Below are 27,695 nucleotides of genomic sequence, written 5' to 3' on the forward strand. Positions count from 1 at the left end.
AAGTTGCATATGGACTGTAAAGAGAAGCAAAACCAAAAGAAAGTCTGTGTGTCTTGGTCCTATGTAGGAGAGGTGGTGGGGCCCTTAACATATGTGTGCCCAGGGGCCCATTGTTTCATAATGTGCCCATGATTACATGTAGTCTAAAGTGAAGTACCTCAGTGGTGGCTGCAGTGTAGCGCTCACTTGTAAATGAAAAATGTTCTTCATCTCTTCAAAGTAAAAGCCATAAAAGCAATAAAACCACATGCATGTCATGACTTGAATTATATGGCACATTAAACCAAATGATACAATCAGTGATAGATGTTGCAATCAGTAACTGCAAAATGAAAACATTTAATTACACTCAGTGTATTAATTTCACTTCTATTTCAAACCTTAAGAGGAATTCTAAGGACCTCCATCTTCCATAGACCAGGATCTATAAAGTCGGACAGCTGCGCATTGTTTTGTAAGTAAGTCACATCTCTGTTTCAACACAAACAGGTCACATGAGGACAGTCTCTCTTTAGAGGTTGAGATGTGTAAGGAGGGGTAAAAGGTTAAAAGAGTTAAAGGTATGTGTCATCAAACCGTCTCCATAAAGGAGTAAAATCCTGCAGGAGTTGTGTGACGTAGCATGCAATGTGTTTGTTTACCCTTTTGCACCTGTGGCTTAGTCATTCTAATTACATCCATTGATGGTTCTCTTTTCCTGCGTCTCTAGAAATGAGAGTTAAGGGTTTAATTAGTCCTCCATGACCCTCATCAGAGCCAGTCTACCTCAATAACACTCGCCTCAATCAAAGGGAACAATAAGCACATGCAGGTGCAAACAAATGTGAATGGATGGGCCCTTGGAGGGGGTGTACGCATGCGCACAGACACAGACACACAGGCACACACTCATACACTCACTGGGGGCAGAGGTCCCCTCAGGATTAGTCAATTATTAAGCGGTCTATCCCACTAAGAAAGAGTGTTATTGATTGATTATCACTATAGGTTTAATAATTTAGTTGTTTTAATAGCAGAGATATGGAAGCAGAGGGGAAGATGAAGGGGTGGAGCCAGAGGAGGAGGGGGAAGAAGAGAAAGGGGACGAGAGGAGAAGACGTCATGGAGAAGTGAAAGGAAGAAAAACAGGAGAGCAGTGAAAAGATGAGGGGTGCTAAAGAAGAGCTGAATGGTAATGAGCCTGTGGACACTGAGACAAATCCCCAGACTGAAACTTTTGACGGAGCGAATAAAAGAGAAATCTTGTCTTTCCTTTAGAGTCTTCTGTCGATGTTCCCTTGTGTCACTTCTGAATCTATAACTTCCCTCCCTGAGCCAGAGGGAAATATGTGATGTCTTCTCAATCAAAAGAACACGAAGCGCTTGAGCAGAAAATAACAGCTGAAGACGTGGTGAAAGAACTACTTAAAAATTACAAAAACAAACAAATACATATATATATAAGGCTACAACTTAAGCCAATTATTTTCTTGACTGATAGATCAAACTGTCTATAAAGGCTCAGGAAATTTAATGTTTACGTCTTTCTCTTTCAAAGTAAGAGCACTACATCGGTACAACAATGTGAACTGATGTTTTTTTTTTCCTTCAACAACAAACACACAGGTTAACTTTAGGCAACAAAAGCACATGGTTGGGTGTAGGCAATAACAGGAAGTGGTTAAGTTTAGGAATCTTAGAATCTTAAGGGACGCAAACACTGCTCTCTTGAGTGAAAGTCAATGTTTTTTGGACCCATCCCACACTCCCGCTCGCCCCACTCGGACTTTCTCACACTTTCCTCCTTGTTCCGCCGCATTTCCCCCTGACGCCGCTGGGCGCAGTTAAAACAGCAACTGGCAGCATATCATGCCGACGTTAAAGGACGGCTTTTTCGTTGGTTTCTGACGCCGCAAGTTACTGCCCAAGGGCTGGATTTCAATGACTTTGGAGTAAGACTGGACTCAAATAATCTTACCTAATATAAGAAGTTTGTTTACCTCATGCCCTCTTGACCTGTTTGATTTCCTCACTTCTGTTTTTCTTTTCTTCCACTGAACTGCCAGTCAGAGCGATTTCACTCACTAACCGGCATTTCCAATACTGATTCAAATGCTGAGTTGGCCAAAAAACAGACGCGTGCCAACGCCCCAACACTGACCAACGGCTGACTGTCCACTTGGTGTGTCAGGACCCCAAAAATGAAAAAAGATCAGGGAGAAGTTTTTGTGCTCAAAAGTTTGGATAACAAATCAGGTGCATATGAGATAAGTGTGCACCCATTTTGTTTTTTCCCAAAATCTAAAAATATTCAGTTTACTTTTAAACCACAAGCAGCAAATCATCACATTAGAGAAACTGGAAGCGGTATGTGGTTGACTTTTTTGCTTGACAAATGACTTTACCAAGGTCAATCAGTCAGATAATCGTTCAATCGATTCTTAATTTCAGCTCTAATACATCCACAGGTATCAGTATAAGTGCACCTTCGCTGGCATAGACATTTGGATTTGCTTCATTATTGATATTAAAAATAAAAAAAATCAACATTGCACAGCAATTAGAGCCTAATCACACTGTCATCATGATATCATCTGCATGCAATTAGCTTCTCCGACAATCAGCACCCTGAAATTCAAATCAACATGGCTTAAAGTTCAAGTCTGGGAGCTCACAGAAATCATTACAGACACTGTTTGTTTCAGAGTAATTTTTCCAAACCAATATGCTCTGCTATTTTCATTACGTATAGAGGATGTTTTGCATGTGCATCCTCCCTCTGTCTGTTTTGTCCTCCATGCTCGTCTTTCAGGCCGCCATTTCAATTCTTCTCATGATCCATCACTGGCTCCTGAGTCGGGGCTGTGTAAAAAGGATTGTGTGAATTGTGAAAATAGTAAGACACCAGGTCAGCCACCCTTACACCTGCACTTTAAATCCATGGCATTTTGTCCGATGTGTTTCTCCTTGTTAAAAATGCATGAACCGACTGTACAGAAGAGGCTCTTCAGCCCGAGAAGCACCGCTTGTCTAAAAAATTCATGAAAAAGGGTTTTTATCCCTCACTTGTTTTGTGGAGGTGAAGAAGAGGAGGAGATTGTTGTCCAATGCCGTCAACCCGGTGCAACCCTGACCCCGTTCCAGCTGGACAAAAACATGTTGGCCCAGCGTTCACACACATGCAGACATATAAAAACACACATAGACCTTGTCAGAGCTGTGTGCTTATTCACCCATTGTTCTGTGATATCATCCCTAGGCTAACTCCTCATGTGCTCATCCACAAAACAAAATGAGAAAACAAGATGGATGATTCTGCTTTATCACAACTTGTGCCTTATTTTTGTAGTAATAACAACATTGTATTCAACAAGTTAATTTCTAGAATTTGGGAACAAGGCAGCATCACAAAAGAGTCAAGGTTAGCTAACCCACCTGTTCCTAATAGGTTTGATAGAGAAATTCAAAAACTGAAATAATTGTGCTTGACAGTTTATTCCTGACTGATGAAACTGCAGATGACAAAGTCATTTCCACCTGAGGTCCACCTGGAGCTGCTGACTGCATCACAAGGTCTTCATCAGCAGATGAAGTCTCGCTCAGCTATCATGGAGTTGTCAGTATGCAAACCATGACCTTTTCCTAAAAACATAGGGTAGCTAAGACATTTATGCCTTTTGTTAAGGGCTCACCCCTTTTCACCTTTAAGGGCAGTGGCCTTGTGGGTGACCTGTGAGGGTGTAACGTGCTTCAGTTTGTGTGGAGGGAAGCAGCTCTCTTGAGGTGAAGTCATGGTGAGGACGGCAGGCGGCAAAGAGTGAGGATAGTCAGCAGAATTAAGTGTCAAGATAAGCTCAGGGCTGCTGTTAAACCTCATGAGAAGGCCATGTTTATTATTCTGTGGTTAAGACAGCAATGAAGCCATTGTTAGTAAATGGCACCCAAACACTTCACCATCCATCCTTCTGCTGAGTGGTCCGGACCTCTAGAAGCTAGTTACCAGCTAATTAACGAGCCAAGCTAAATTAACATTAATGAGCCAATGTGTTCAGTTCAGAGCTTGTAAGCTGTCACTGAGAGAGGTAACAAAGGGTAACTTGGTTATTTTTCAACCTTGACACTATTGTCCCATGATTTTGCATCTAAGTGACTCATCAGTATTGAGCGAGAGCACTGCAGCCGGCAGCCACAAAACATCCTGCAACGCAATAACTCTGGGCAATTGTGCACCGTCAACAGATTTAATAAGTGTCTGGTGATATTATGGATAGGATCCCTACAGAGGTTGACGTCTTTGTTGAAGACTAAAATACTTTTTGTTAATTAGAAACAGCCCTGACATTGCTATCACTAAAGCCACCTGACTCCATTCAAATAAACAGTACTTTTATTATCATAAAACACACCTCATTCAAAGTCAACAGAGGCAAAAATAAAACTCTTAAAGGGAAATTTTGGTTTATTTCAACCCGTCTCCTATCGTCCTAAATTTGGTTCAAGTGACTAGTGACATACAGATAATAGTTAGCGTGTTAGCCGTTAGCCTAGATACAGCCGTAGCGTCAGACCTGTTAAAATGTAAGTGAACGGGCATACCTTCAAGTGCAAAGTTAATCCACTAAACAAGCTTTTTTTCCACAAAGACCGCCTCATATCGTTAGGATAAATGTCAGAGAACATATAGAAAACGACATGTAAACGTGTTGTCTTACCTTACCGGTGTGGTGCCGTGTTTGTTTATCCCTCTAGCTCTGCTTTCCAAAGGGCAGCCGAAATATATCTGGCCAGCTCTAGATAAAGCCCAGCTGGATACTAACGTTACTCCAGATGGAGGTGTCTCGTCCTCGGTCACATCCAGACCTTGAAAATAAGGCTGCAACCGGTCCCATTCCTTGCAACAGAGACATTCCTCTTCTGTGGGCACTGGGGCACAGCATCCACAGGTACACCACCAATCTCCAGAGCTACGCAGCCTTGCAGCAGCCATTCCTCCTCTCTCGTCCTCTAACGTTACCTGTTGCGCCTCTCTCTCCTCCTCCTCCTCCTCCGTTCAGGCAACCGTCCGGTTCTGCCTTCCAGCTGTTGCTGCTTGTTCAGGCACGCTATGAGATCGCTGCTTGTTCTCGCGATATTTCAGCCGCACTTTGGTAAGCAGAGGTAAATTGTAAACAAACATGGCAGCACACCGGTATGGTAAGACATCACGTTTACATGTCGTTTTCTATATGTTCTCTGACATTTATCCTAACGATATGAGGCGGTCTTTGTGGAAAAAAAGCTTGTTTAATGGACTAACTTTGCACTTGAAAGGATGCTCGTTCACTTACGTTTTAACAGGTCTGACGCTACGGCTGTATCTAGGCTAACGGCTAACATGCTAACTATTATCTGTATGTCACTAGGCACTTGAACCAAATTTAGGACGATAGGAGACGGGTTGAAATAAACCGAAATTTCCCTTTAAAACCACCTTGGTTCATCTTCCGACTGTTCCAACAATTGCTTACTCTGGTTTGGTTGAAATAAACCCTTAATTCACCCAGTTAGATGTGAAAACATACTGGCTGTACACACACTTAAATTGCTGTTTATTTAAATGGAGTCTGGTGTGTTTGGTGAAAGACATTTTGGGTCTGTTTCTGGTTAAACTAAAAGGATCTAACTCTTAACAAAAAGACCTATCTCTGTAGGGATCCTTTCCATAAGTTGTCAGACACTGAAAATCTGAGCCTGTCAGTGGCAAAAACAAACACTTTTAGTAGACGTGAACTGACAGTGCTCAGTTGCCCCAAGTGGTTACACTGCAGCCTGTTACGCTGCTGCCAGCTGCAGCAGTCTCTCTCAATGCTGGACCAGTTTCTAAAATTGTTGTTCCCATTAGCTGCTTGGACACAAAAACATAAGAAAGCAGGGTCCTGGTTGGAAAATACCAAAGTTACCCTTTAACCACAGCTTTGTAACTTCAGAAAAGCTTCATGTGTCGTTCTGCATAGAGAACATATTTTGTTTGTTGTTTGATTTGGAGGGCCTGGTGTTTTATCAGCTGTTTTCAAGGTCAAGTATCATCTGTTGAGATCGACTCTAAACCTGCAGTAATTGATTTTTTTGGGCACTGTGGGCAGCAGATACAAGCTGTGAACACAATATCAACATATGATATGAGGATCTTGTTACAACAGTGGCCTATCTACACATCCAGCAGATACAGAGCGACATTATCAGTCATTTGGAGTCGTGTTTCTGTCCATCTCTTGAATTTAAGTTCAGTATTCACTCTTTTCTAGCTCTGTTTTTGGTCCAACTCTTGCGGGAAAAATCTGGCTCTTAGCTGCTAAATGCTCCTCTATGTTCTCGTTGTGTTCTAGTCTCTAATTGTGTCTCTCTGCTCTTTGGTGTTGAGTAGGTGGTGTGCAGTGGGTTTTTAGGATTGTTTAATATTCATACACAAAAAGCCATTATTAAACGAAGCTGTTAAGGCTCATTTCCCCTGTCAGTGAGCACTGTTTTAAAGTCTTGGTGGTTTAGCCACGGAGCTGTGAGCCAAGTCAACAAACTGTTCCGCTGAGGCCGCCGAGGTTCAAACCCCAAACACACCACTGCTCTCCACCCCTGACCACAACTCCCAGCTGCCCTAACACCACTTGCACACGAATAAGATGCATCCATAAGTCCTGCAATTCATGACCCAGGTAACAATTTGGCCCTTAACACTCACCGCACTCCCACAAACAAACACACACCAGCGCACCCCTCCTCCCCATACAGGAGAGTCACTGGTGTGATTGCATTATTGATCGCCCTGGATATGTTTTTTTTTTTTTCTTCCTTCTTAAAAGCATTTAGCAATCTGGCAATTAGTTAGAGCTTAATGTAGGATGTCAAAACAGAGCTATTGATCCAGCGGGGCAAGGAGGAAAGATTGATCAGTCAACTCATTACGTTGCTGGCGCTGCCTCGTCATAAACACTCCAGATGAGACTCCATCAAAAGCCCATCCCTCGTTCACTGGCTCTCTTCTTCGCTCTCTCTGCATCAGGCTCCCCAGTGTTTTCTGCTTTTGGCTCCTGATGCCTGAATGCACTGTCTACACATGGTTTGAATTGGGTCTTATTTTTTGTTCTGCTTATTATTGCTCTCTTGCTGTTTGTCCTTTATTCGATTGTTTTTTTACTTACTGAAACCTATCAGCAAACAATTTATTTCCTTCTTTTCTCCCAGTATTAATGTTTCTACCATCTCTCGCAGTATGTTTCTTTCTCTGTGTCCTTCAGGCATCTCAGTTTACAACAGGGAAATATACAAGCAGCATTAAAATCTTGGAAAGGGCAAATAAGCTGATTTAATTTAGCTTGCGTCACCTACATCAATTCATTAGTCAATCATACGAAAATCAAGCGGTTGCAGACACACTTGATTCAATTTGCAGAAGCATGTGGCTCAGCAGTCATTTTAGAGTGTCGTATTGTTCAGTGGACAGACGCTAAGCTCATTAAAGGTGGCCCAAGCTGCAAAATAATGAGGGCTGGCATTTATCAAGCACTTCACTGTTTGAATTTTGATTAAAGTTGTTTTTTCCTCACATCGGCAAATCAAATATTCAGCAGTTTGCTGCAGAGCAGATGGATTAGATTTTAAGGTATAAATGAGGAGATCAGAAAACAGATGACACTGGCTTGACAAATTAGACAAAACGAGTTTGGTTGGTTAACTAGGCTTAATACGATATAATTAGCATTTCTATCTTTGTTGTGTATAAGCCTATGACATGAAAGGAATAGTTTTAGGACAATGGTTCCCAACTGGTCCAGCCACGGGGTCCAGATTTGTCCTTGATCATTAGTTAAAGGTCCACACAGTGTAATATATTCAGCGTCATACTTTCGTTTAGCCATGAGCTAGTTTGCTGCCTCTGTCAAGTAGCTGTCCGTTAGTCACTCACTCTACAGCAGAAAATGGCACTTCAAAATAAAAGTTACTGCCTCAAGTGAGGAAGTTCACATATCTCGGGGTCTTGTTCACGAGTGAGGGTAGAATGGAACATGAGATGGATCGGCCATTTGGTGCAGCTTCTGCAGTGATGTGGGCGCTGCACCAGTCCATTGTGGTGAAGAGGGAGCTGAGCCGGAAGGCGAAGCTTTTGATTTACTGGTCCATATACGTCCCAACCCTCACCTATGGTCATGAGCTCTGGGTAGTAACTGAAAGAATGAGATTGCGGATACAGGCGGTTGAAACGAGTTTCCTCTGTGGGGTGGCTGGGCTCAGCCTTAGAGACAGGGTAAGGAGCTCAGATATCCGAAAGGGGGCTTGGAGGAGAGCTGCTGCTCCTTTGCGTTAGAGGGATCAGTTGAGGTGGTTTGGGCATCTGATTCGGATGCCTCCTGGGCACCCGTTAGAGGTGTTCCAGGTTCCTGGTAGGAGGCCCCGGGGCAGACCCAGAACACGGTGGCGGGATTACCTATCTCATCTGGCCTGGGAACACCTCAGGGTCCCCCAGGAGGTTATTGGGGAGAGGAGGGATGTCTGTGGTGCTTTGCTTGGCCTGCTGCCCCTGCGACCCGGCCCCAGATAAGTGGATGAAAATGGATGGATTAAAAGTAAAATGTGTTTGTTACAAACTTGACATGTTTGCAAGTCACTTGTGGTCCACTCAGAATGAACCCATGACCCACTTTTGGACCTCGACCCTCCAGTTGAGAACCACTGTTTTAGGAGATATAGTCTGCTGCACCTCTGACCACATGTGGCATCATCAAAAACGAACACTGAGTTTGGTCAACAATACACTGTTAATAGTGTTTGTTGTCTACAGTTTATTTTGCGTATTTCAGCTTGAGGTTACTGACATAATACAAAACACGTAGATTTTTTTTGACATATTTAAAAAGACAATAAAGCATGAACATCTTTAACTCCTTTTTACCCTGCTCCCTCCTTTTCTGCATCACCTGACTGCCACACCCATCTACACACCTGTTCCCACTTTCCTCATCAGCCCTGCAAATATCTAATCAGCCCTTGCATTCATTGCCTGCCACTTTGTCAAAGTTACTTTGATGTTTTTGCTGTTTGCTTTCAAACCTCTCGTCCCTGTACCCTGTAATCTGGTTGGAACCTGTGCCTGACCTTCTGCCTCATTTTGGACTTTAGTTTCCTGCCTGCCCTTTTGGATTCATTTGTCTGTTGGGACTGCGTTCACTGCCTCATGACTCCTGCATCCTGCATTTCCTGAGCTGTGACATGAGGTGAGATTTTTAAGATGTATCGCAGCTTTAACCTTTACATGGAAAAGAAAAGGCTCCAACATGTAACTCTCCCTAAAATCATAATCAAAACTGTTTTTAGCTGTCTTTATCCTAAGTTATAATATAAATGCCTCCTGGCTTTAACTGGGAGCATGTCTGTTTCCTCCTATGTTCCCTTAGTTCTATGTTCCCTTAGCCCTGTGTTCCCTCAGCTCCATGTTACCTTAGCTCCATGTTACCTCAGCACTATGTTCCCTCTATCCTGTGTTCCCTTAGCTCTGTTCTATGCTCAGTTCTATGTTCCCTCTATCCTATGTTCCCTTAGCTCTATGTTCTATACTCAGCTCCATGTTCCCTTAGCCCTATGTTCCCTTGTCTTTATGTTATTGCCTATTTTTCCTTCACTTTATTTTGCCTCAGCCCTATGTTCCCTCTATTGTATGTTCCCTCAGCTCTATGTTCCCTTAGCCCTATGCCCCCTCAGCCCCATGTTACCTTAGCTCTATGTTCCCTCAGCACTATGTTTCCTCAGCCCTATGCTCCCTTAATCCTATGTTCCTTCGGCCCCACGTTACCCCAGCTCTGTGTTCCCTTACCCCTACATTCCCTTGGCTCTATGTTCCCTAAGCTCTATGTTCCCATGGCTTTATGTTTCCTCAGCACTATGTTCCCTTAGCTCTATGTTCCCTCAGCCCTGTGTTCCCTTAGCTTTATATTCCCCGAACTCTATATTCCCTCAGCACAATGTCCCCTTAGCTCTATGTTCCCTTAGCTCTATGTTCCCTTAGCTCTATGTTCCCTTAGCTCTATGTTCACTTGGCTCAGTGTTCCCTCAGATCAGTACCTCTGCCAGTGAGGTCATGTTTTCACCCGTCTTTCTGTTTGATGTTTTGTTTGCCTGTCTGTCTTTCTGTTTGTAGTTATCAGTATTATTAGGCCCCAGTCAGACAGAGTGCGTTTGCAGCTTGCTGTCTTTTTAAAAATTGTTTCTAGGCAACCACAGGAACACCTGTCCTAAGTTAACCTCTTAAACTCACAGATCTGTGCCTTAAAATATGCATAAAACATGTGCAGGCAGAGGGCACATAGGGACTGGACACAGAGAAAAAGATATGTGTGGGCACTGAAACCCTCAGAAAAAGGAGCAATCGCAGGGACCACCGGCTGGTCCAGGTGCTTAGCCTGGGTGATGGATGGATCCAGGCTTATTTTAGGATGAGTTAGGGACTGTTTGACAATCTGCTGTGAGTCATCAGGCCTAATTACAATGGTGGTGGTGGGGAGGGGGGTTAAAGTGAGCTAATGTTAGCTTCACACAAACCATATACAATGCTAGTTATTGTCATCTCCACCACAGATGCCTATGACGTTGGGTGCTTTCCATTCTATGCTGAAGTATTTTCAACTCGAGGAGTTCAGGGTACTCCTGCAAATATAAACACGAGGTGCTCAGAAATGCAAAAGCAGCAAGCAAAATGCTTCACTCTCACTGAAAACTAGTACAGATAGATCGGGGCCTCAGTGTGATATCTCGAAGTTATACACAGAAGGAAACATAGGGCTGACCCCCAGCTTTGCACACACACAGACATGAGATTGATATCAGTCTTCTCGTCTTGCTCAATAATAAAACAGCAAAGTACTGTATTATTTAATAGATTGTATAAATGTTGTGTATTTTGTACTACTTTAGAAAGCTGCCTTATCTCACTCTTTCTGCTCCTGAACCTTTTGACCTATGGCTGCTCTTGTGATCCATGTGACAGCATGATTTGTTTGTTGTTTTTGTCTCAGCTCTCCGTCTTTCATGTGTGTGTGTGTGTTATTGTTGTTTTCCTATGGAGGAAAAAAGAGTGAAGTGAGAAGAATAAGTGCATCATCAGGAGGGGTCGGGTAATATAACAGCTGTGTCTGATGGACTTTGAGATTCACCTCATTTTCCATTTGTCTCCAGTCCATTCAGCCCTTTATCTCTGCTGCACTTCTGCTTGTTTTCAGTGTTTCACTTGATAACAGCTTTCAAATGGGATGTCAGCACATTTAGAAAGGAAAACAGCAGGAGCATAAAAGATAGCACTGAAGATGTTTTTTTGTTGTTGTTTTTTTTGGATCAAGTCTAGACATCTGTTCTTACCAAATCCTCCTATCTCCCTCTGTTTGTCTTCCTCCTTTCATCTCTTTCTCTGTTGTTTTCCTCTCTCTCCGTCTCCTCTTTCTCCCGTTTTCCTTGTCTTCTCCAGCCGGCACCACGGCTTCCTCTCTCTCCCCTCCTCTCCTCATCCCCTCCTGTGCCCCAACAAGTGTCTTATATTTCCAATGATGATTTAGCTCATAAATCTTGATAAAGCCACTGGCTGTTCCGTTTCGGTGGAACAGGAAACTCTTGCAGGAGCAGGAGGAGACAGAAGATGAGGAATGGCTCTCGTTCACGAGGTTGTCCTGTTTTCCTGTGTTTTCCATTTTGATGGTGTCCTCTGGGAGAAGGCATGCTTGTGTATTGAGAATGCCTTTTTCATTGGAATTCACTTGAGGGATCTGAAGAGGTGTTTGTAATCATATCTGTATTTGTTCAGCAATACTAATATTTGTGTCTGTGTCTAATCCTTTCTGTTTTTGTTCTAAGTGATCCATTACTTCTAATCATTTTCTAGCCACCTCATGCATTTACCAGTAATAATTAAACAATCCAACAGAAAACCTGCGAAAAGGAACATTTTTCTCTTTTTTGGCCCCAGCAGACTGGCAGGGCAACAAAAATCAAACCTATCTCCTTAAAATTACATTTATATATTACTAATTTGCTTTGCAGGAGATGTAGTTTCTGCCACGATTACGTTCAGCTGCAGCAACTTTTTGTTTGAGTAAAGGGACCAAGTAGGGAGTTGGTCAGCGTGGAGGATGTCTGAACAAAGAACAAAACATCACTGGAGACCAGGGTTTCAAAACTCGGGGTGTAAAGCACTTTGGTTAAGGTTCAGGAAATGTGGTTTCCATTAAATGTTAAAAAAAGTATACGTCTTGACTTACGTGACAAGTCCCTGTTGACTTTTTCAGTATTAAAGCCAGACTATGTACTCTTTGAGAGAAGAAATAACATGGTCATTTTTTAAAAGAAGATTTGAATTCAGAAGTTATAAAACACACCCTTAAGCCCAGTTCAGACCAAAGATTTATGACAAGACGAGTTGATACATGCAACTATTTGCAACGAGTCATTCTGCAACGTTCTAAAAACTTGCCGGTTCACACCAATGCAACTAGATGAGACAGTGTATCATCTCTATGCAACAAGTCTCTGTACTTCTGATTTCCAGCTTTAGGCTTATTTTGTGGCTGAATATAATTTGTCGATTCTTAAAGTATGAATGAGGATAGTGATAGGGAGATACTGGCTACAGTTGCATTTGTAGCAATGATGAAACAGCGAAAAACATAAACAAAAAGGAGCATCAGACGGACTGTATTCATAATAAATACTCCACAATAATATCGAAAACCAGCACCAGTTAGTTAGTCAATGAGAATGTGTGTGTGTGAGGGAGGTATAAGCACATACAGTGAGCAGCAGTAGTGACCCACCGTCCGTTCTAAAACAGTCTCGTCTCATCATGAATGTTTGGTCTGAGCTGGGCTTTACTCTGTTTACTACACTCAGAGGTTTTGCTACCGCAGCCCAAGCGGCAACCTCCAAGGCTGAAAAATTAAGCAAACGTGACAGTGCCAAAAACTGCAGTTCCTCTAATGGCCACTAAAGGCTGGCTCCAGATGTGAGTCAGTCCCTACAGACCCCCCTATTTAGATGCCCAACTTCACAGCAGAAATAAACATGTTTACAGCCTGACACAGACATAGTTTTGGTCTCTATAGCTAATGTCAACATTCATAACAACTGTACAAGAGGGGATTTTTTATGTGCCTCACCCATTTTTATTTTATTAAAGGGATAGTGCACCCAAAAATGAAAATTCAGCGAGTGAAGTTCGAATCTCAGCCTCTGGAAGAACCATTTGTTCCTGCCTGTCTTGTACCTCTCCTCAAACTTGACCTTGGCCTCCCGCCTGGCTTTGCACTTGAGAGCAGGATCCCTGAAGACGTCCTTGTTGACACCAGTTTTGTCCAGGGGAATACCCACAGAGTATCTGGTGGGCCTCATGCCCACCAGATACTCTGTGGTGGATGTAGTTGAACACCTTGACGAAGGCCTTGATCTTGGACCTCTTGGCAATCTTCTTCTTACCCATGGTTGTGGTCATTTTACAGAAATAGCGGTCGATGCCTGCGACCAGAGTGTGGCTGTAAGGATGGTTGGTTGTGCCAGCATCAATATTCTTGATGATGACAGCTTTGCACCCGGCATAGCGTCCAGCTAGGACCATCACCACCTTCCTAGGCTTCATGAACTTGCCCATTTTGATGCTGTTCATTTTAATTGCACTTTGTTTGTATCAATTCACCACCTTTTCCACCTCAGCAGCGCATTAAACTTTGAATTCATATCCACCATTTCCTGTGATGTTTATTCCTGTGCTGGATTAAAATGTCCAAAAAAATAAAAACAGGAGAATGGAAGTGCCCTTACAGTATAGTCTTGCTTTGAACCAACATCCCAATCTTTGCCTAACCTAAATGTCTATGAGTAGATACTGAAATACGTTGTCTGTCGACATTTTACAGATCCCTGCATTGAAAATGTTACTGCATTGTGTTTCTTCTTAGAAATATTTGCTGTTTATTATACAAAGGTGCGGAGCAGAAATACACTTTACCTCCTTTTCTCTTTTTCTGAGCACAGGAAAAAAAACCAGTCACGTTATTTTTTTAGTTGAATACAGTTAAAATGAAATAATAACTTTCAGGGGAACAAAGCTTTGTGTAAAACACATTCATTATGCTTCATTTTGCTATTTGCAGCAGGGAATAACCATAAATCAAAAACAGACACACACACATTTGTAGGGGAACACATCCACATACACACTCCTCCCTGTGGTGTCGATGATGTCACCACGCAGGTGCAGCAGTGAGGGATTAACCGCTAATGACTGCCTGTCATTCCCTTAAAAATCTGTAATTGGTCCACATCATTATGAAGCAGCTTTGGCTTGCATCGTCTTTGTCTCGGCTCAACCATTGTTCTGTTGTGTGTTTTCTCTCTCACCCTATGTTTCTGTTACAATGACACATTTCCTCCGAGCAACAGTTTCTCTTCCCCGCTGCTTTTTAGATCTTCTGGGATGAGGCTACTGCTAATAGTATAGTATTAAGGCAGAGGCAGCATTATTGAGGCTTTGATGTACAGCATGCTTCATAGAGACACCGAGGCCTGGCTGGGCGTCCATTATTTCTGTGGCTGGAAGAGGTTGAAAGGTGCTGAGATATTGTCTTTGCAGGGTTTCAGGCACTCAGGTCAGGTGACATATCATCTTTTTGGATGTTTCGCTACACATTTAAGAGGCTTTGTCAGGCTTTGAGCTCCATCTTGAATGTTTTCAGGCGCAATTTTCAGATAGTGGAGGCTTTTCTGTTGTTTGATTATAAGGTATGTTGAAACAACTCTTACACTGCCAGAAGAGAGGTGTCAGAAAAATACGCACAATTTGTGTCAACAGTGTTTTTACACATTTTGTGTAGACTTCAGCACACAACGTGTTAATGTGTCGGTCTGGATAGATTGTGTTGTCTTTGGAGGGCGGCAGTTTGTGCTCATTGAAAGTAATTTGAATACAAGCTATGCCTTTGAAATTAGGCTATTACACATACAATCTGTAAAACGAATCATTCATTAAATAAAGACACGACTGCTATGCCTCAGAATATATCGAAACTTCAAGGACTAACGGATGCTTTTGTCAGCATATCATGTCAACCACTTGTCCTTTTGTAGCGTTGCATCTGTCCCTCGTCTTTTCATTCTTGTTTGAAGCCTGGGATAGAAAAGGATTTACCTGTAGGTTACGTTTTCTCATTTTCTACATTTAACAACTAATGCAAAAATCATTTTTCAAAAATGTGTGAAGCCAAATTGCCATTTTCAGTTGTGATTCTGAACTACCCTTGCTTTAGCATGAGCTTAACAGCTATCTAGCTATCGTTAGCTGCCAGGCTGGGTAACTGCGTGTTGGGCAACTTTCATTCCTCCAAAGTGGGAAATATTATAGCTAATAAGCAAGGGGTTGATTTGGTGAGTTAATATTTGAGTGCTTCCCTCGGCAAAAACAACTATAATGGGTAGTGTGTGGACCCAAATGCAGCACACGGATAACCAGGAGTAGTTTGTAATGATGTTTACTGTGGCAGCTCAGCGGGTACAGGGCAGGGCAAGTTAACAGGACACAAAACAGTTCATCACTCCAGAAAAGTCTCTCCACAAAGTCTTTGGCAGCCCAGACGCTTTGGCAGGCTGAACAGGGCTGAGAGGCAGGTGAGTGAGCAGTGGCACTAGCCCAACAACAAACACAGGTCAGTTCAGCAGCAGGCAGTGGTACAGTAGAGGAGCAGACAGGGGATGTAGTCGAGGAGGTGGAAAATCCAGGGCCAGGCAATCCACAGTCCAAACAGATAAACCAGAGGGGTGCAGGCAGAAGGCAGGTCGAGGCCAGGACCACAGGAAACCAAAGATAAGCTAACTGGAACACTCACACTGTAGCGCTGTTGTCAAATGAAAACGTCAAGCAGCCACAGGCAAACAGGAACCAAGGACGCGGAAGCAGGTCTCGAGGTTGGGAACAGAAGGCTGAGGCGTTTACCGGGAAGCAGATGAAGCAGGCAGATAAGAGGCAGGCAGGGTCGGCAGTGGGAAATCAGTCTAATAAAGTCTTGTATGAGCTGCAAAGAACAATCTGGGAACATGTGACTGAGAGTAATTAGGAACAGGTGAACTGAGTTAGTTTGATTAGGGTGGGCAAGAGCGGGAAAAGTACAGATAGGTGGTTGGTTGGCAGGTAGGAGTGGCAGAGAGGCGGGATGAGTGGAAATTTAATGACTGAGGGCTGAGTCACTGTTCATGTAGAAGAGAGCAGGCGACCAGGAATGCAAAACTGTGACAATAACCTTAGGGAATGGGAATTGTGACGTACCATTAATGTTATTCTGGGATGGCAGTGTCATTTTGGAGGACAGAGTATCTACTGTAGTTGTCAATATGTTTCACTGGTCTAATATTAACCATCTGTCAATTGTTCAGAAATCGATTCATGGATCAGAGATGTATATGTAATTAAAAAACATAATGTTATGTAAGTTAAATGTAATTAGATGTAGTTAATAAATTGAGTATTTTAAATAATATAATTGATTAAATTCTGCACAACGCATCATTTTGACACATCTCTTTTTGCAGTGTACATATCAGTGACAAAAACGTCTTCCAAATTTGTCCCCTCTTTTTTTAATCGTGAAATGATCACAAAATTGTGTTTTCTCCTAATTATTTTATTGTCTATATACTGTGTATCATAGACAGTACCTTTGCTGCTATTGGTCACGTTTTACTGAAACTCTGCTGCTGTTTATCGGTGCACTTACTGTCTTGAAGATGCACCACAACATTTAACTGTCTGCACTGAATCCCACACAATACTTAGGAGTGTTTTTTTCCGTTGCTTGTTGCATTCAATCACAACTCCACATCACTTGCGGTCGATATACTGTAATGCTAGAAGCTCAACCAGGATTTTCTTCCAATATCATATCATTGTGTCAGACTGGTCAGCGTCAGCTTCCTTGCTGGCTCCTCATAAATGTCTCCGCACCAGCTGTCCTTTCTGTCGTGACCTTGTTGACAGTGACAATGTTGACTTTGATGACGCTCAGCTGAGTATTGTCACTGTGTTTATTCTGTCTATGTTGTTTATGTTCCATTTAGTTATCAGTGTTTATTCTTTGTTTACCTGCTGTGGGCATGCCTGACCATCCTGAAGGTGGGATCACTGTCAGTGAAGCCCTTTTCCCTCTATAATGAGGTGCACATCCACCTCTCTCATTAGTTAGGGTTGTCATTCACACTTATAATTTACATGTTGGTATTGTGCAGCCTTTTGACACTTTAATGATTAAGTGCTTCAGAAATTAATTTTACTTGACTATCAAACAGATGCAATTAAGAAATGACAGGAAGGCAAAAGGGGAACAGGGCAGTAATGGACTTCTTTCTTTTTTTTTTTTAAATATTGCTTGTATTAGTGTTAGCATCAGAGTGAAAGAGAGTGATTTGACAATGACATGTTGATGTTTGAAATTATATGTATAGCACATTTATGTTGTTGACTTGCATTGGCAGAATAACCAACAAGCGAGGTTTGAGTTTCAGGTGTGAACTTTAAGACTCTGATCTGAGCACAATCTGACGCAGACTGGCCAATCTTTACGCAGCATCAGGCCGGCTCAGACCAGGGTCCGACAACAACACAGCTGTGCTCCATTGACTCTAATGCAATCGTTTCAGATTTCCATCATTTTCAGGCTGGTTTTGTGGATTTGGAGCTAAATGTTGTGGCTGGGGCACGTCGTGTATTAATGATACTTGTTACCTGGAGAGGTTGGAAAATCAAACCCTGAAAAGTGTAGGGTTAGCTAGCTAGCTACTGAAGATAAAGCCTACTGAATGTATACACATGCTGCTTTTGCTTTTTAATGATTATAACAGTGAAACAAAGACCGACCCTGCTGTACAGGAACCAGTGAAGGGAAGCAGGGAAACTTTGCTGATATTCAACCAGCTGTGTGTCATCACAGTGTGTGCAGATGAATGTTGTTTGACTTCCCCCGGAGATCCCTGCCCGTCCGGCGGCGGAGGTCCGGGTGCTGGCGGAGGTCCAGATGCTGGACCAAAGATGCGAAGCCAAACATGTTTCATCTGCACACACTGTGATGCCACACAGCTGGTTCAATATCAGCAAAGTTTCCCTTTATATTCATTGTCTTGTGTGGCGATCAGCAGTGATGTGGTGGTTCACTTTTACACTGTGATCTGTAGCCTATAGTTCGGCTTTAGCTTCTAACTATCTTTGTCTTTTTAACCTGTTGTTGCTGCTGAGTCAGTTTGACATCCTGGATATATCCTTCAAACACAGACTGTAGACCCCTCTGTCTGCTTCTCTCTGGAATCACTCTTTCATTTTCCCAAAAATATGATAATATGTCTTCAGGGAGTGCAGTTAGTTACAGTGTGGGCTCCCTGCTTACTGCGACAGCTTGTCGGCCCTTCACAAAGGGGCGGGGCCTAGTGAAAGGTCAACTGAATGGCTAAGACACATCAGTGTCTATCATGCATCTCCAGCAGACTACTTGTGTTCAGACTACAGACTACGTTACTTCCGCTCGAAGTTCAAAGGGCCCTGCGCACAGATATTACATCCAAACTCTCAAAGACCATGTTAGCAGTTGTGTCGGTTCAGCTGGAGATATCGCTGTCAGCAGAATCCAACACTTTCAATGGCAAGATGATGGACAGTCATGCAACACTTCATCAAGCTCATATCAAAATGGGCAAGTTATAGAGCGTTGACGAGCTGTCGCCATAACAGTCACCACTTCTTGCTTGGTTCGATCCCCGGCTCCTCCAGTCTGCATGTCGATGTATCCTTGAGCAAGATACTGAACCCCAAATTGTTCCCGATGGCTGTTCCATCGGTGTGTGAGTGTGTTAAAAGCTGAGTAGCAGGTGGCACCTTGTATGGTCTATGAATGTGTGTGTGTGTGAATGGGTAAATGTTACTCGTAGTGTAAAAAGCGCTTTGAGTGGTTGGATGACTAGAAAGGCGCTATACAAATGCAGGTCCATTTACCATTTAAAAAGACTGACTGAATATCAAGGACCACAATAGAAATAAGTCCTGGACTTTGTCGTGCTATTCTTTTTTTTTTTTTTTTTTTACCATTGTAAAATATTTGAAGTGAAGGAGGAACTTTTTAATTGAACTTTTTTGTGAAAGAGCTGTATATAACACTTTTATAACCGTAAAAACATGTCCAAAGGGGGTCTTTAATGATCTGGGGGTCAGGCTGTATACACAGCCAAGCTCAGGCCCCTGAATCCCAAATCTCAGCATTTACACGCTGCCAGAACGATCAGCCTAAAACCAAATTAGTATTACTTAAATACTTACTTAAAGCAAATCAGTTTTAACTAATCAAAATTGCCTAAGGAAATTACTCATATACTCTTGTGGCGTCCTCTGGTCTCGCCTACAGTACCTTTTTCCTCAGGAAGAACCATTTCAGACTGCAGTTATTGAGGTTAAGCGTGTATTAATTGAGATCAAGCGTGTATTAATACTGTCTTCAGGCAGAAAGCAGGGGAGGTGTTTGACAAAGATGTTTAGCTGGATTTAAAACTCAGGACATTCTGGTTACATGTCGTGCAATATTTGCGACTGAACGTCCGAGACACCGTTCAGTGTTCTTCTGCGTTGTGTTCCCAAGACATTGGCTTTTACAGCCTCTCTGATCCTCACTACTTGGTGTGTGTCCGTTGATTAAAAGTGTTATTTATGGGGTAGGAAGTGCTGAGTGCAGGGATTCTCCACTGTACACCAAGGAGAGCACTACTACTTGCTTTCTTACCACTCATACTGTACAAACACACGCACACACAGTATGCTGAGTCGAGGTACTTTCCCTTCCTCCTCATCCACCCACTGAAACACACACACACACACACACACTTTACACCAAGGTGAATTTTGTGCCGTCTTGTGCATTTCTCATTTCCTTTGCAATGACGTTTTTATTATTAAAAGATAAATTGTAGACACAGCTCTGTGTAAAAAGAACATATTAATTCAGCTGTTGCCTAATTGCATCAGGGATTTAGACGTACTCTCCTGTCCAATTTGCTCGTACAATTCTCTGCAAAAGCCCTCAGCCTGCTCCTAATCTGCAAACCAAGCAAGTGTTTTTTTCTTTTCTTTTCTCTAAAAAGACACTGGGTTTATACTGGGATTAATAGAATGGGAGAGATTTGGCATCACTCAAACACTCCAGCTCTATCACTGAATTCAATTTAGCATATTTTTCTGTTTCTCTCACAGTGCCCTGAGCATGCCCGAGTACGTCTTCTGTTTCCTACAAAGCCCCTCGCTTTTCTTTTCCCTGTCTGTTTTGCTGGGTGTGTCTCCCTCCCTCTAACACACACACACACACACACAGACACACACAGTCATAAGCATGCATAACTATTCACTTGCAGGAGCTCTGATGTGACATAACACTTTTTATTAATTACATTGTATCACGACAGACTGGTCCACGTTCAGAGAGAAATCATATCATCATCAGCATGACTCACTGTGATCATTTCCACCACGCAACCGTATGACTGTACAAGTTCCCTGTTGAGTGTGTTTCTATGTGTGTGTGTGAGCAGAGCACAAATGGGTGGCATCCAAACTTTGCTTCCGTGCAAACACAGACATTAGCTGCACCAATCAGAACATTTCCAGTTTTTAATTACCTTGTGTGCTTTGCGATACAGATGTTTCTTACATTTCGAGGAGCATTGTTAGGCATAGAAATAACATCTCTTTCGTACAACGACAATACAGTGTTTTGTCCTCTGTCCTATTTTTAGCCTCTAACAATCCAAACATCCACAAAACATTCAAATATTCTTTTTTTTTTTTCGCTACCACGGTGGCGGCAGAAAAAACCCTCTAAACACAGAGACAAATAGCACAGAACCAAAAATACTGACAAACAGAGATACTGCATGTAGCAAATCACAGTTTCATTTTTTTTGCAGCAGTTAAGCAGTTTTTGTGGTGTTACATTCATCGGGGCGTTGGGGCTCCAGAAGCATCCGAGCACAAAGCTAATCTTAAAGATGACCTTTGTGATATTTCAGCTCTATTAGCTCAGACTGTGATGTGAGAGTTGTGTGAGAGAGAGAGAGAGAGAGAGAGGGGGATTAAATGTGATATGGATCATAACACAGTCAAAGTTGTGATGTGTATCTGTATGAGGAATGTGCTTGCTGCTGAGTCACATGGTTTAGCCCAAACTCAGTGCCGTTTTTATGTTGTAGTGAGGCAAAAGAAAATATCCATTAATATTGCTGATATACCTCTGTGAAACCCAGGCTTTAGTGAGCTGTGTGGAGAAGAAGGCGGATTTTTTTTTGAGTCATAAATAAAGCAATTGAGTGATTCCATAAATCTTAGCTGCCATAATACCAACCTCAGTCCTACACGACTGGGTAAAGTCATTTATCATGAATTGGTGAACAGCGACAACAAATCAATTCCTGATTCCTCCCTTGAATCTCATTGCATTTGAACTAGGATTTGGCTGGAGTCTGAACACTGGCCTACGGATCCCTCCTGACTCACTACGGCATCAATCAGTCTTCTAAACACACACACGCACACACACACACCACCAGGAGAATGAGCAAACCCTCTGCACCCCGGGGGCTGCTGTATGTCATTTTATGTATTTGTGAGTCCCACGTAGCTACCCAATCTCTCTGCCCTCCGCTTCTAAGACAAAAAAAATCGTACAATCTAGATACTGACACAGTCTCGGACACAGCAGTTAGCGACGCTTAGTTCTTTCAGCAGCTTATTCACATTTGTACATGTATTTTTGTTCATTCCTCTCGCTGTTATTTCAATTTACAAAAAGGAGAAGAAAAAAAAAGAAAAAGTAGCACTTCTAGAGACCAAAGTTTAAGACTATCACGTACAGTATAGGCAGCATAGAAGAGGAAAGTTGGTTGAGTAGTCTATGTTACAGTAGGTCACTTGAAGAAGAGAGAGAAAGAGAGAAGTCTGTGATTGTCAGTCCCTCCTTTTTTCTGAGGTGTCCATTCATACAGTAGTTGTTGTTTTTCCTCCTTTTTTTTTTTCTTTGTTTGACCAGTTTCTTTGATCTGAGGCATCGATGCAAAGACAGCCGATCTCAAGTTAAAGTTTCACAGAACGCTCCTGCGTTGTGCTGACAAGTCTTCATTGTAACATCCCTCTCACAGTCTCTTCCCATAACTGTCAAAAACATCACCGCTGTCCGACTCGACACAGTTCATTATTTAAAAAAAAAAAAAAAAAAAAAAAAGGAAACACAGCGGGTAAATTCACACACAGTGCAGCCAGCTGAGATGTTGCGTCGACGTTCTCCGCTCTTTTGACATCGGAGGCGTTCGTATGCACTGTTGTGTCTCACAGAGGCCCTCAAACACCCTGGCCTCTGTTATTGCACAGTTATTGTGTGGCAAGTTTTTTTTTTTTTTTTAATCGTGTTGAGTGTGCTCACTCAGTGCAAACTCTACTGGACTGTACAGCAGGGATGGATTTTTGAAGACCATGTTAGCCCGTCTTGCTAACAGCCGTTAACCCCTCGCTCTCATGCGCTGACAGGTGACAATAATTTAGCAACTAAATCTACAGACGTGGCATACTGGTGAAACATCCATCCCTGCTGTAGAGCACGCCGTACATAAGGACAGGCTAGGTAGCTGCTAAGAGGGAGCCTGACATAAAAAATACATATACACTCAAGATTATCTTACACATTAGCTAAAACATAATTAAACCAGTGATCAGTTTCAGTTTGTCGTTGCAAAAGGCAACCTTAGATATAGAAAGAAATGTACAAAATGCTTCTTAATTTAGAAATAATACTATAAATCAATCAAATCAACATTTTCAAGTTCACAAACACCAATACCATCAAGTGCTGTTGTTAATAAATGTAATTCCAGATTGATGTTTTACAGCGAATTCAAATGGCTGTCAGTGAAACCGCGGTGATTATGACTATTTATTATGTCCGTAAAGAGTAAAATATGCCCCAGTAAAATGCAAAAACAAACATTAAATGTGTCTCCTTGCATGCAATGTGAGCAGTTGTCTGTGTGTGTGTGTGTGTGTGTATATATATACAGAGAGTCTGTAAGCATTTGACCAGATACGCAAGCTGAGCTGTAAGTGACTGTAGTGGTTCTCAATAATGGGGATGTGTGGCGTATTATTGAGTTCATTTTCAGTGTAAGCTGTTGGTGGGTTGCCAGTAAAAATGTGCACGCGTGTGGTTGAGGCCAGCCGTAGGAATGCGATGGGAGCGTGAAGTCGAAGTTGTGGCTTTACAGAACATCTGCAGGCCACAGTCATGATGGATGCTCACTCTCACTTTCTCCCTGAGGACATTCGCACCTCCTCTCACTCGCCCCCCCTCTCTCCCTCTACTTTTCTTTCTCCTCCATCTTTCTTTACGCGACCCATTCGTACCTTTTCCCTCCCATCGTCTTCTCCTTTCTACTCCATTGCTTCCGTTCTGAACTCTGTCCCTTCCCCTCCATTTCTCTCCCAATATGCATTATTACCTCTCCTCTTATTTCTCCCCTCTGCTGCTCCTCATTCCAGGCCCCTCTCTCTCTCCCTCTGTTTTCTTCTCCTTCACCTCTCCATCCCTCCATCCTTCCTTCTCAGCCATAAAACAATAAGTCTTGAATGTCTGTGAGGAGACTGTGCTAATGGAGCCCATTAGGCTGTAATGAAATATACATTACACCATTACAGTGGATGGGGCCTGGCTAAAGCACTGCACCGCTCAAATAATAAAACATGCACAATTCAATTTCCTTCTTGTCCCGTTTTGAGTGTCTTTCCCTGTGTGTGTGTGTGCAGAGATGGACGGATGACGGGATAAGGTATACAGTGTGTGCGTGCGCGTGTGTTCTCATGTGCATCCCCTCCAGCACAGATGTGGTTTTCAAGGATGTCTGAGTGCTGAGAGCCTTGATGATTTAATATGGGTTGACCAAATGAACCACACCTTCTACAGCGCCGCCGCCCACACATCTGACCGTGATCTGACCACTCAAAACCCAGCCTCCCTTAGCAACCTTTACGCCCTCCACCCCCCCCTCAACACCAAGACCTCACGATTGTCGGGACAGCTGCGGACAAATGAATCAATTGACCTCCGACACGAGAGCTTGAAATCTCAAGTGAAGCATCTGTCACTTCGGGGGAGGGGGGGGAGAAAAAAAGTAGTCATCATGTTACCCTGTGCCATGTGTATGACAGTGCAGTCCAGGCCTGAGCAAAGTAAATGTGTGACAGAAAACAGTATGCATATGTGAGTGCATATATCCTCATAATCATGTATATCAGACTGCTGCATGAGGAGATATTGTAGATCAGTGCCAGATCAAGCGAGTCTTTTTTCTTTTTTCTTTATTTCTAGTATATTACAATACCTCAGCCTTTTTCACCACAGCTGTTCAGCTTCAGTAGGCACTGTATTGTTAGTGATTTTATTATTTTCCGTGAAACTGGCCAACCAAAAACCTCCTAATTTGATCTGACAGGCAGAAACCAGCTTGTGTTTTCTTTTCTTAGTCATTTTTCTGGTACAGTCGACCTACTGTATGCATACCAGCGTGTTAATCATCAACTGTGGAGTCATTTTCTGGCCATGTTGGATGAATGCTGACATTAATACTTATGTACAGTTCTGAGAAACGGACAGACAGACGGGTAGACAGACAGACAGACAGACAGACAGACAGGGTGAGAGGGGAAAACACAGTGTCTTTATGGCTCGACATCGCACAGAGCCATTTCCTCTGAAATGTCTCACCATACAGTCTCATATTTACACGCAAAAAGGAATCGAAGCTTCCGGAAATCCACCCAGTGCTGCGCCTCCTTGAAAAATTTCCGGATCTTCAAACTAGTCCTGTTGTCCAACAGGCAGCGAAGGGATGAGTCACTAAATTTAAAGTCCTGTTAATCAGGTTTTCATCAATTTAGCCCCAGTCAGTTTAAAGCATTTGAAAAGAAGTGAGAAGCTTTTTTTATCCCCTCCAAAGTTAAATTACTCTTAGTAAATGTCTCTCCAGGAAGGAAGGGGGAGAAGGAGTAAAGATGCACAAAGGAGAGGAAATTGGCAGGGAGGAAAGACGTGGTTGGGGGATGGGTTGAGGAATTTTTTGATTGCCTTTAAGAGTTTGATAATAGCTTCACATCCTGTACAGCGGTACCTTGCGCGCGCGCACACTTGCACGAGCATCGCACACTTCGTTTCATTCACAGGTGTCACCGGGTCCACCCTACCACACACACTCACACACATACATGCAAATGCACACACACACACTAAGATACAGTAACCATCCCCACTCAAACCCACACACACACACACACACACACACACACACGCACACATCCTCCGTCCTCCTCCTGTGTTCAGCCCAGTATATCCAGGTATACAGGTGAGGCTTTGGCCAGATTGAGGAGCAGACCGTGGATTTCTTTGATGTTGAGTCTCATGTGCGGCTCTCTCTGCCAGCAGCCCAGCATCAGGTCGTACACTTCTTTAGGACAGGTCCTGGGGCGCTGCAGCACCCTGCCCTGGGTTATACACTCTATCACCTGCAGAGGAAGAAGGAGACAGGTGTCAAGTTTAATCTCAGCAAAAGTCTTCTGTTAGAGAACAAAAGAACAAAAACAGTATTACTGCCTCGTGGTTGTATGCCTCTGCAAACCAATCAAGTTACAGTTCACATTTAAAACCCTACTTTCTTGATTGTTGGTGTTCCCCAGTTCCTCTGGGTTGTGGGTAATAAGCGAGCTACAACATTTGTTTCTTCTTCTTTGTTTGATTTTTACAAACATGGCAACACAGCACTAAGACATCCTAACTTAGTAGAGCAACTTGTCTTCGCTGTGAAGCACAAGACCCTCACTCTCTCGTGTATTACTCATACCTGTCATCACAAATCAAGGGCAGGTAGGAACCAAATAGTTCATAACCATCATTTTACCTCGTTAGACATTTGTTTGAAATTTTGTGATAATTAGCGAATGAATTCCTGAGTTAGGGCCAAAAAACATGACCTTTGACCACCAAAATCTGATCAGTTCATCCTGAAATCCCAGTGAACATATGATGTGAAATATCATGCTCACGTGAATGTGACAGACGGATGTATGGATCTAACGGACAACCCAAAAGCATAAAGCCTCCAGCCACGCCTATCACTGTCACGGAGGCTTAAAAACTAAACTAAAACAGGAGCTGAAAGTCACAACTTTCTGCAAGTTGAAGATGATGGAGCATCTGCTTGGTGAAGCAGTTTCACCTCACTGCGGCGGCATACAGTGAAAATGTCACTGTGAATAAATTATTTACTGGGGTGATGAAGTTAGACGACACGGGACCAGTCAACCAGACAAATCAAATCCAATTTCTCAATAGCAGTGTGAGAGGAAGTCTAGTGTTTTAACACACTTCATGACTTATATATTATATATTTTGGCTTTAAATCTACTTTCAGAAGATGATGGGGATTTGTGGCTCAAGCAGGGGAGACTATTTGAAATCCAAATGCCATGTATAAAGGAGAGCTCTCTGGTACAAAGAGTATATATCATCGTCTGGCAGCGGTTTGTAAAATATCTATACTGTTATTAGCCTGTTATATAATTAAGCTTTTTATAATTTCCTCAACCATTAAATAAACCCCACTGCGTGCATGCATTGAATACCAATTAATAGCTTCTATTAAGCTCCAAAAAAACAGCTGTGTCTTCCAAACTGCGATATATCCATTCAAAAAACATATTACCTGAAGATTATCATTCAAGATCTCTAAATTATTATGAATCCAGTTTGTAATCATCATTTTGCTCAATCAAGCATACACCTACTCCTCCTCATTCTGCGATTGCTATCAGTTTGTGAGAGCAGATAAATAATGAATATCTCATTTTGGAACAAAACTCCATATCCTGTGTAAAAGATATCCGAGCGTCAGATTTGGGTCAGGAGGTGAGTGAACTGTGAATCGAGACAGATTTATTAGATGTAAATGGGAAAAGAAGATAGTGGAAGGGGCTAGAGGTTAATTTTGGGTGTAACCAGAGTGAATCAGGAGAAAATGGACTGCTGACATGGTTAGAAAGCTGTAACCAGAGTTGAGGGCATCTTAGGTTGGGGAGGTTGAGGTTAAGGTTAAGGTGAAGGGTTGAAGGGCTCTGGTTCAGCTTTGTTTTCCGGAAACTGTGTCAAGACCTTGCATGTAGAAGTCATTTAGAAGAAACAGCCAATTGTAATTTGAGCGAGTGTGTTTAACAGAGCTGAAATTATGAGCTGGTTGTTTAGTCAATCGACAGAAGATTAACCCTTTAATATCTTACCTTTTTTGAAGTCTTTTTCTTACTCCACTCTCTCTGACAGTATCACATGTATTCTTAATCAGCTTGTTCCATCTCTTCATTGAAGCTATACAATATTTACACTGATTGAACTGAGTATCCATGAAAATATTCTAGATATACTGTGCATCATTTCTACCCCAACGTTCAGCCTGACACATTTGGTAACTTATGGATCTCCATTAAAATTTAAAGGCTCTGTGGGTTTAAAATGTTTGGTTGCATAGCATGAGTCTGTGTCTACTAATCCACAGGCAGGGCGTTCTCTCACCTATACAGTGCCTTGCGGAAGTATTCACCCCTTTGTATTCCT

At 42.6% G+C, this 27,695-nt stretch overlaps 1 protein-coding gene and 1 pseudogene across 3 annotated transcripts in view; both read right to left on the reverse strand.

The window, feature by feature from the left end:
• Nucleotides 1-13,019: 13,019 nt before the first annotated feature.
• Nucleotides 13,020-13,702, reverse strand: LOC126394240 (60S ribosomal protein L27-like; annotated as a pseudogene).
• Nucleotides 13,703-20,432: 6,730 nt separating this feature from the next.
• Nucleotides 20,433-27,695, reverse strand: part of ntrk2a (neurotrophic tyrosine kinase, receptor, type 2a) — a 135,905-nt gene continuing 128,642 nt past the window's right edge. For all 3 annotated transcript variants that reach the window (XM_050050850.1, XM_050050852.1, XM_050050851.1), the window contains one exon: nt 20,433-25,597. In XM_050050850.1, the coding sequence (XP_049906807.1) occupies nt 25,412-25,597 (186 nt within the window). In that variant the 3' untranslated portion in view covers nt 20,433-25,411. The remainder of the gene's footprint in view (nt 25,598-27,695) is intronic.

Source organism: Epinephelus moara, chromosome 8, assembly GCF_006386435.1.
Source record: "Epinephelus moara isolate mb chromosome 8, YSFRI_EMoa_1.0, whole genome shotgun sequence".
Taxonomy (NCBI): Eukaryota; Metazoa; Chordata; class Actinopteri; order Perciformes; family Serranidae; genus Epinephelus; species Epinephelus moara.